Source organism: Gymnoscopelus microlampas (genome assembly GCF_963454915.1).
Source record: "Gymnoscopelus microlampas genome assembly, chromosome: 17".
NCBI lineage: Eukaryota > Metazoa > Chordata > Actinopteri > Myctophiformes > Myctophidae > Gymnoscopelus > Gymnoscopelus microlampas.
Genome location: NC_139954.1, coordinates 17,744,393 through 17,755,328, shown reverse-complemented (window position 1 = coordinate 17,755,328; position 10,936 = coordinate 17,744,393). Strand labels below are relative to the sequence as shown.

The following is a 10,936-nucleotide window of genomic DNA, read 5'->3' as shown; positions in this document are numbered from 1 at the left end:
TTTTGCAACAATATGGTATGGTTTTTATTTTATTTTTTATAAAATGACAACTATACTATCACAGAAATATGGCATTTCATGTTGCGGGAAAAATCCCATATTATATGATCACTGAAAAATGACATGTCTATCATCATGTCTGTCGAATATCACAGACGAAATGTCATGCTACTGTATGTCACAGACAAATGCCACTATGTCGCCTCTTTTAAAACATATTTTTCAACGCTGTCTTCCGAGCTGTTGAGCACACATTATAGACATTTTATTCATGCCACAAATTCTGCCATGGATTTATTTACTGACCATTCATTCATATATACAGTATCCTTGTGACTCATAACATCCACCATGTGTCTCTATGAATTAATTATTTCCATCCATGTAAAGATGAAAATAACTTCTGCTTCATAAATTTGGTTGCCGAGAACTCTTGTTGGTTCTTTACATTAAAGGGTCTACACCATGAATTTTAACTTTTTGTTTTTTGTGTGTTTTTGGTCTCCCCTACCTCTCTTCTATCCCCAAAAATACCCCAGTTTGAACACTCAAGCTTTCACAGCAAATCTGGGGTTTTCTGTAAATTGGTCTCAAAACAGGCCAAACTGATTTGCACCCTGACGTGACCTGACGTCACGTCAGGGTGCAATACATCCCGTTTTTCAGTTCCAAAAAAAAAAAAAAAAAAAACCTTTTTTCCACACAGAACCAGGAGATAACATGCATACAAACTGTCTCAATAGCGCCCTGTGCCAAACAGGACAATGTGGTATTGCAGGTGAAAGTGCTTTATAAGCCAGAGAGAAGTTAGTTTGAATGAGTATATCTGAGGCTTGATTTAGGCTCAAACCTTTTGAAAAACGTTTGAGGGACATAAACAATATGATATTAAATATTGTTTTTTAAATTCATGGTGTAGATCCTTTAAAACAAGAGACCACATTTCCTTCAGAGCTGATCAAGTATAATGAATTGTCTTCTTTAGGAGTGAAGTTTGTAAGTGTACATGTAGGCTACAGACTGCAATACAGCGGGGGTTCCCAAAGCTTTTCAGCTTGATACACAAAAGAGAAATGTGTTGTCTCCGTGGGACCCAAACTTACAAAAGATACATTATGAATGAATCACTTATGCCCCATTTCAAAAATAGTTAAAAGTTGCAGATCAACAAGCTCACAACACTTTGTGATGCAACCACTCGACACTATTACAAAAGAACAGTGCAAAGCACAATACTTCAAACAGTCAACTCAGCTGCGTCATCTGCCTACACCAGTAAACATTGTGACATTCAAAATGCACATTGGAGTGCTGAAAGGAATGTTGGACTGATAGGGCTAGAAGACACTGTTCTGTCGTGCTAGGAAGTAGTCCGTCTTCCTTTTGGGTTTGAGGAGAAAGTAGAGGAAGACAGAGACCACCGTGAGAACACAGGACAGGCCCACCGTGACCACTACTAACCAGGTGAACATGGTGTCTGAAAGGGGGAGAGAGAGAGAGAGAGAGAGCGCATTAGTCACAGCAAGGCACTCAGAGTGTACAACTGGAACTGGGTTCCATTTGTGCACTTTAGGATTTTACTGTTATAGAGTTCGGGCCGCATTGCGCGATGTTCTACTGTACGTCGCACTGCCGATCCGACCAATATGTCTGAGTCATAGTGTAGGCGGGCTTTGTCAGAGTCTGCGTTGCCTATATATGTATATGTATATGTATATGTATATATATATGTGTATATGTATATGTATATGTATGTGTATATACACATACACTGTATGACAGTGCACCCACATTTTTATCCAGCACAAATTCACATGCCTATATTTTCCTCATATAATGACGTGCCCAAAATAGGGATGCCTGGCTGAAAGTGGTCAAACAGTTTTGTGACTGACGTCATGCACTTACCCTCCAGTCGCAGCAGTACCACTGACTCCAGCTCTCCGCCAGGGTGAACTACAACACATTTAAGCTCCATCCTGGTGTCCTCTTCAGTCAGCGCTATGACAACCAGCCTCACCTCCACCTGGCAAGCCTCTGACAACCTGCTTACCCTAGTGACACGCAATGGTGAAAGAAGTACTCAGATTTCTAAAATGTGTCAAATTAATCCCACTTTGTAAAAAGTCTAAAAACTACTTGACAGACTAGACAGACATGGTAGTTTGTTAATGTAGGAAAATTCAGCCGTGTTCTGACTATGTGACTCATATGGACACAGACAAAGAAATGGCAGTGACAGTGTGAGCCACATACAGCATTTAGCCACAAGATGTCACACTACACTCAACATCAGGGGCGCCTGACTCCAAATGTTTCTCTAGGGGTGAAAAACACCTTTCCCAAATAAAGTGTAAGTAACATGGATAAACAATGATTTAGGACCTGACAAAATTATAAAAATGATTGTTTAGCAATTTCAAAATTGTTATCACCTTTGACAAAACAGTATGTCACTGCTCTTTTTTTAATGAAAGAAACATTGAGTGAATACTTGTACTTGTCCAATTTTCACACCTGGGTAGTGCACAATATAGTGTTTTAAAGTCTGCTTCTGGGCAGTTTGCCACTGTACAGTAGGTGCGATTAAAGGTTCAGTGCCTTGCACATGGGCAACTCAACAATACTTGTTTGATTTGATACTTGGCCAACAAGCATAATTATGCGTGGTTCTAATTACCTCCGTCCCTCCTGTACGCCCCACCCATTACGATGAGAGGACTCCACTGATTGGCCGTTCACAAACCATGTGACCACTGCGGTGTGTGCCGTTCGGCATTCAGTTAGCACCTTACAGTACAGCTCCACTCCTGAACCTACGTATGGAGAAATTAAAACTACCATTACACATCCATCATAGAATTGCTCATTTTTACATAGGCCTACGCCTTAATAGAGAACCCACCGAGCATTTTTCGGGCTATTAGACGTCTAAAATACGTCTAGGCTAGGCTAAAACGGGGTTATAATTGGTCTAACGGTGAAAGTGTTTTGTAGACTGCTAAAAAACTTTCACTGTTAGACCAATTATAACCCGGTTTTAGACGGAGGTCTAATAGCCGACTATGGCTCAGTGGGAAGGGGATAAGAATACAAAATTGTGTCCCCCTCCACTGAAGGGGATGTTATCTTGTGAGGAACGGCACTATTACATCATTCACTGCAGTGTGAGTGTTTAACCTATGGTAGAGTAAGTTTAATACAAGTAAGACGCGCGAACGCTGGAAGCGAACGCAGCTCGAAAATATTGTGTATTTACGAACTTTGTGTGTTTGTGTTTTGACTGTAGCTGCACTCTGTCGGCCGCACCCAGGCAGTGCACTGCACACACACACACACACACACACACACACACACACACACACACACACACACACACACACACACACACACACACACACACACACACACACACACACACACACACACACACAAGCCGAGCAGACTTTCATACCTTTCAGACCTCCCAATGTCCCCCACCTGTATGAATGAATGAACCATTGTAAAGCGCTTTGAGCACTTGGAAAAGCGCTATAAAAATGCAATTCATTCATAGTAAGCTCCACTTGGGCGGAGGCGCGTTCGCAACAATATAACTTGTGCAGTGGTTGGAGGTGGTCTCCCTACTTTTTCATTGAGAAATGTAGACCCTGACAAAGTAGGCTACTGTCTGAAGCTCATAAGCACTATATATCTCCAATGGCTAACTGGGGATTCTCTCTCAGTAGAATTTAGGTCTCCCACGCAGGAGACCTGGGATTCCAATCCCGAGTAGGACATCAAATCTATGGATTGCAGATTTTTTATGTATCTAAGCCCATTTACCAACAGAGAATATACAGTGTATTTACTGTGTTTTATGTTGCATTTGACATACATCACAAGTAGAAATCACTCACCAAGGGCACTCTCAAAGACTGTTCCATTTATAGGAGACACAATCCTGGGGGGATGAATTATTGGATCTAAAAAGGTAAAAGGTAAAACATACCAAAATGATATAGACAATAAAAAATAAATAAATAAAATATAGGCTTTTAGAGGGCCATTTACTCACTCTCAACAGGGCTGTGACCCCCCTTGGTAGGAAGGTTGGGGTCAGACGTCATGGAAAGGTCAGTGGCAGGCCTTGATGTTGGCATTATTTGATCTGTTCCTGGTTGCAGGCAAGGAGAGACGTAACTACACGCACATGAACGGATGCGTGTAGTTACACGCACACACACATGCGTGTATGTGTGTGCACACACACACATACACAAGGTATTGATCATTCATTCATTTTGTTGAATTTGGGTAAATGTTTGCCTATAATGACATGCGCAAAATAGGCACGCCAGATTGCAAGCGGTTAACATGATGGTAAACATTACTTGATCATTTCACACGAAGGACACATGTTATGACATGTAACCGTATGTTCCTTCAGCTCCATATTCCCTCAGCCCTATGTTCCCTCAAAACTAACACTTACGGTACGTTTTAACAGCGGGCGACTCGCGGGCGACATCGTCCAAAAGATAAAGAAAGTCTATGAGAGCCGGCAATTGGGCGGGGGGGCGATGAAAGATGGATTTTCTTTATCTTTGGACGATGTCGCCCGGCATCGCCCGAGAGTCGCCCGCTGTTAAAACGCACCGTAACCCTAAACCTAATCCTAAACCCAAAACTGCAGTGAACATAGGGCTGAGGGAACATAGGCATGACCCTGAGCCGGATGGTCCAGCTAATGTTATACATAATAATGTTAATGTTATGACATGTGACCCAGACCCACCTTGTACATGGAGCCTGATGGTCCTGCTGACGTTATACTGCTGGTTGTTGATGAGGGCAGTGAGGCGACACGTGTACAGGCCCTGCTGGGATTGGCTGAATTCAGAGATGGTCATCTGGTCTGCTACATCTCTGCGAAAGGCGCCAGCAGTGCGCAGCTGGAGCGCTGTGACACTGGGCTCCTGTTAGGGAGCAACCAGGACACCATAAGACACATCCTGTGAAGTGAGACACTACTGTATATCCTACAAATGCTTTTTTATCACATGGGAGTCATATTTCAATGCTGTGTCCACACAAACACATTACAACCAAGGTTATTATACAGTAGTTGACTAAAACCGAAATGACAAAGATTTGATGTGGGGGAAGAAAAAAACAACCATTTTTGTTAAATGAAATAAAAACACAAAATACAAAATAATAATAATAACTAAAATAGACTATCTTGAGTTTAAAAACTAACTGAAACTAACTAAAATAAAAAACAATTCCTTAGTTTTAGCCTGACCCCTGAATTTAATTAATCCTTTCCACAAAAAAAACTAAACTAGCAAACCTGCTTTAACAAAAATGTAAATGAAACTGAAAACAAAGTCAAAATGAAACAACAGCAGCATAGCAAATGTAGCAGCACGTTTATTCAAAGGATGTGGGCTGGCGTTACAATTAGTGAACCATTAAACCTCTAAAACCATAGCAGAAAAGATATGCAAAATGAAACTCCTAATCCTAGCAGTACACACTCACACACGGCAGATCTCTTAGTTCACAACGCGTCTCACAATGCATCACGTTGTGAGCTTGTAGATCAGCTATTTTTGCCATGCGACACCATCACACGGCATGCTTAGAATCAGGGTTGAGCTGTAGGGGGTACGGGGGCGTACGGCGTACCCTTAGTTCTGACACTGTGGGAGCTGGGGGCGCGCGTGCAGCCGTGCACGCACCGTCAGCGGCGGTCTTTAACGCCTTAAAGTTTAAAAACAATAGCCTCTCAAGGTTCGCGCCGTCAGTGGCGAGCCGTCTACCTGGCTGCTTTGCATAACATTAGGCTACTCGAGAAAAGACACGGACATTCCTCTCACAATGACAGACAACATCTCTGCACTGCAAGGTGTGAAGGGGATCGCTTAGCAGACAAGACAAAGACAAGTTGTCTGATTATTTTAAGTAGGCCTACTTATGTGTGGGTGAGTCTATGTAAAGGGCTTTTATATAAAATTAAAAGGAAAATAAAATAATTAATTTGAAACAAAAATAAAAACAACAAATTAACAATGCAACAATACAACAAAATAATAATACATATGATTACATTAATAATCACATGTTGAATACAGTATTTCAACTAGCACTGAGCTGAGTGGCTATGTGCACGCACGTGCGCGCGCGTGCCGTCTTAAAATACAGTACCCTTAGTTCAAAAATCCACAGCTCACCACTGCTTAGAATACATCAGACTGAAATGCCTTCCACTGACCTTGAACCATTCTATGTGATCTGTCCAGTTGAAGTGAGTGAGTGAGGGACATGTGAGGGTCACACTCTGACCGGCTGCAGCAGACCAGGGATAAGACAGTTTGTCCATATCAATGGAACTGGACTCGTACACGTGTAGAGTGATGCTCCCGGCTATACAGTAGGTCTCATTTCTGCAGAGAACAACAAGGAACACATATAAATGACGCCGCGGAAATACGATCTAAACATACTATCTATCTACCATTTAAGTAAAAGTAGCACTAAATGGTAAATGCTGCATAGCGCCTTTCAAGCCCACACACACACACACACACACACAAAACTTTCCATAGCGCTGTGTTATTATGATCCAGGGAAGGTCATGGGCCTTTTTTGACACGTTTTAGACTTTAATATTTTACTTTTAAAAACTTGAATTTGACAATGGGGGTCAGATATGGAGCCCACATACTGATGTCATAGTAGCCTGGGACCAGACGAATCTGCGAGTGCAAAAAATAATTGCACTCTGCGATTTGGGTCTGGCACCGCTCCATAGAGAATCCATTTCCTGCTCCAGAAGACGTGGGTGACCAATCAGGGCCCAGTATTCGAATATGGGAGACTGTAATTGGTAGTTGGTTGTAGGTCTAACCAATTGCGTCAAGGGCCATTGTTTTGATCCCGCCCCTTGGGGGAAAAAAACTTCCTCATGGAAGCACCAGACTCATAGCCACGCAGTGATATAGTCTGGCTACGCGAGGCTAATGTCTTACACAAATTCCTTTCAATATTTGATTGTTATATTAAGCACCTGTAGATGCAGGTGTACTCTCCTGAATCAGAGGCCTGGGCTGGGAGGAGCCACAACTGTCTGTCATGCTGCTGGACACGCCCCTCGACCCCATAGGCCATGCCCCCTGTCCCGCTGCCCTTGGAGAAGGTGTAGGTTGCTGTGGTTGAGGTCAACCGGCGTACATGGAGGATCCTCTGGAGCTTGGGCCAGGTGAGGATCACTGCTTCCCCCTTCAGTCTGAAAACCTCCAGCTCCGGAGACACCCTGAAGCATCCATCTGGAGAGAAGAGAGCAATTAAATGTCTCTGTCTGTGAACATCTTTGATTTACATGTCAGCTGACAAGGGTTTGAATCTTATTTTCTAGTGTATTGTATGTACATCCTTAGTGTTACTTGAACTATGAGGGTGTATAAATGCGGGTCCATTTGGTTCCATTGGTGCACCCTCAGAGTTAAGTGAACCCTTGTGATTTTACAGTATATGCAGCAAAATCAAAATCTGTTCATTTTTAGCTGAGTTAAAATAAATATTTTCTAAAAACAGATATCTCAGAAGATTTTAAATGAGTGTGCTTGCAGTCATACTAATACTACTACACATACAATACTGATCATGCAAAGTGGTGGAAGAAGTACTCAGGTGTTTTACTCAAGGAAAAGTAGCAATATCACAAAGAAATACTAATATCATATAAGTAAAATTCCTGCATTCAAATGTTTACTTAAAGTACAAAAGTATTGGCATTAAAATATACTTACAGTACCAAACATAAAAGTAGTGATTATGCAGAATGACCAATTTCAAAGCTATTGGATTGTAATTAGTAATGCATTAATGTGTTGCAGCACTTTAAGCTGGTAAAGGTGATTTTAATTATTCCTGCATTCAAATGTTTACTTAAAGTACAAAAGTATTGGCATTAAAATATACTTACAGTACCAAACATAAAAGTAGTGATTATGCAGAATGACCAATTTCAAAGCTATATTATTGGATTGTAATTAGTAATGCATTAATGTGTTGCAGCACTTTAAGCTGGTAAAGGTGATTTTAATTACTTTATGTGCAGCTGAGTAGCCAAACCTATTATAATACGTTACCATTTATCACTTAATGTATGTTTTGTATAATGATCTAAATCGGCAAAGTAACCAGTAACTAAACTAAAGATGTCAAATAATCAATATTTGCCTCTGAGATATACTGGAGTATAAGTATGACAAGTCTCAAAAAAGTAAAAGTACCTCAGAATTGTATACTTGCCTTTCTTTGGCAGAGGGGGTAGAGCTCGCCGTCCATTCACACAGCCAATGAGGGCCACAACATACAGTAGTACCAAGAACACCATAACACTCTGAATGAGAAAAACAAAAATCATACCATCAATGATAAGCTTTTAAACAAGATGCCAACTGTTATTTGGTTGAATAGAATTTGCTCCAAAAATATCACCTGGATTGTGAGCTACTCTGACAGCACATTTTGGTACGATTTATAAAGATTAAGATACAGTATCAGTTCATTCTCTCCAATTTCTTAATTTCATTAAATCATAATCAAAATTGCTACCATATACAGTATAGCAATTGTTTAACAACTGGTACTATGTTTTAATAAAACACGATTCAATATGAGGAAGAAATAAAAACATAAACATAATGTATACTTAGTTGAATGCAAGTTTAAAACAATTTATATGCAGTTGTGAAATTAACAGAAGACGATACTGACATAAATGCTCATTTCAGGTCTTCGGACAGGTGGGTCCTGAATTGATCACAAATGCATAATCACATATTGGACCTTAATGTTGAAGATGTACAGTATATATATGTTAGAGCGTATGACATCACGGTGTGACACTCCCATCTCTGCCCCCGCGGTCTGTGTGCCTGTCACCAGTCAGTGACCAAGCTTAGGAGATGTGACGAAATGAAACCACGACGCTTACGTAGTAAACCCCCTCTTATTGCAATGACAGTTTCTGCGGCTGGGTCATTGATTAAAGAGGTAAGGCTTTTAATAGAATCATAGTGAAACTGTAGTCCTCTTGAAGCTCAATCATAGTCCATTCCATTCTGTATTACCATTTTACAGTCTATATAAGCTCATGGATTAAAGTTCTCAGTCGTCAAGACTTATTTCAGTCATTTGGATTCCATGGAAGCCAGCATGTCTTCTATGGAAGCATGTTGCGCAGCAAAAATAGGCGATCTACAAGCTCTCTTGTAGATCGGCTATTTTCGGTTATTTTAAGATTAGAGCATGGTGGTCAAACTAGCAATATATTCAGAAGCATCTTCTATAATATCTTAATCGTCTCGGATATTTAATATAAAAGCAACGGTTAAAGCCTGAATCTGTGAATTTGTGTTTTTGAACCCGTTGGCAGTATGTAGAACAGCAGGACCAACATTACTAAAGCATCCTAATTTTACATATTGTGTTCATCGTTTAGGAATCGGCGCTATTGTGTGTGGGGGGGGGATCCTTTCACACTGTTTCACAAATCGCACATTTCAGTCTTGAGATAAAACTTTGCTTTAATCCATGTAAACTACAGTAGGTAGGTCAATAGGCAGGTAGATTGGTAGGCAGGTCAGTACTTGATTAATCCACAGGGAAATTATTTTTTTACAACAGCAATTGTAAAAATCAATAGTAAAAAGCAGCAGCAACAGCACAACAAGAATTAACCACTTAAACCCTATATACTTTGTCTTCGTCATACAGCAAAAAATAGCAGATCTACTGTACAAGCCCACGAGATCTGATATTTTCACCTAATGTTCACTTATATTTGCTAGATGTTCACCTACTGTATGATAACATGCCCTGAATAGGGAGGCTAGTGTTCATGTGGTTAAAGATTACAAATAAGGGTAGGGATTAAGTTCTAAAACCAAAAAATATTACTGAACTGACAATATAGATTGCCAAAAGTCCTGAGGAGTCCCAGAGGATTTATCTGGTACTGTTGTATTTGTCATTACTATGGAAACAAATCCACTTTCATTTATGTGTGTTGTCTGGAAATACTTCATTACATAAGCAGTGCAATCCTTTACACCCACACAGTTGTGAGTGATGCATGGTCACTCACAACGGTTATTTTGTTTGAATTTTGGATTATGAGTCATTCCGTAATATTTGTAGGTTCACGCTGGTAAATGATCATAATATCAACCACATGAACATATCAACCGTATGCATTACTCTTACATTTATACATAACACATTTACAGTATACTGTACACCACACACATACAGTATATGGGCCTATTTGTGTTTGTTAGACACACATTAAAGGAGTAGTTCACCCAAAGAAAATCTTATTTCCTATCAATTACACACTCCATGAAGCATTGAATTAATGGAGATGTTTTGTTTTGCGGTCTATCTGGTAGGAGACGCAAAGAGTCTCGTTGGGTCTCCTACCGGACACTAAGCATCTTTATCAAATTATTGGCTCAGGAATGCGACAAAAACAAAAGAGATCTCCATGAATTCAAGGCTTCATGGGGTGTGTAATTGATAGGAAATATTTTTTGGGGGTGAACTACTTTATATAATGTAACTTTGATGTAGCCCAGTGTTTCCCCAACCTTTTCTGGATCAGGGCCCACTTGAAAGGTTTTCGTGGCCCACCTACAGTATGCGCGTGCATTTTCAGAGCATGTTTATTTTAATGACCAATCAATCGAAATCTGTTCCGGCATGAATGAATGGAACTAACATAGTATATTTTGAGTTCCTATTTATCGGTAGCACAATGAAAACTCATATTTTACATAATTCTTTAAATATTAAACTATAAACTAACTAAATATCCTCACGGCCCAATCAGGTGGCCCCGGCCCACAAGTTGGGAATCGCCAACACACACACACACACACAC

The 10,936-nt window shown here is 40.4% G+C and overlaps 1 protein-coding gene across 1 annotated transcript; it reads right to left on the bottom strand.

The window, feature by feature from the left end:
- On the bottom strand, positions 1-7,473 carry LOC311065138 (interleukin-1 receptor type 2-like; the record flags this gene model as incomplete). Its single annotated transcript, XM_084085355.1, has 9 exons — positions 1-1,477; positions 1,909-2,054; positions 2,681-2,816; positions 3,900-3,965; positions 4,058-4,156; positions 4,778-4,958; positions 6,260-6,431; positions 7,055-7,313; positions 7,431-7,473. 9 exons carry the CDS (start codon positions 7,471-7,473, stop codon positions 1,338-1,340), a joined length of 1,242 nt encoding a protein of 413 aa, XP_083941481.1. The 3' UTR covers positions 1-1,337.
- Between the last annotated feature and the right edge of the window lie 3,463 nt (positions 7,474-10,936).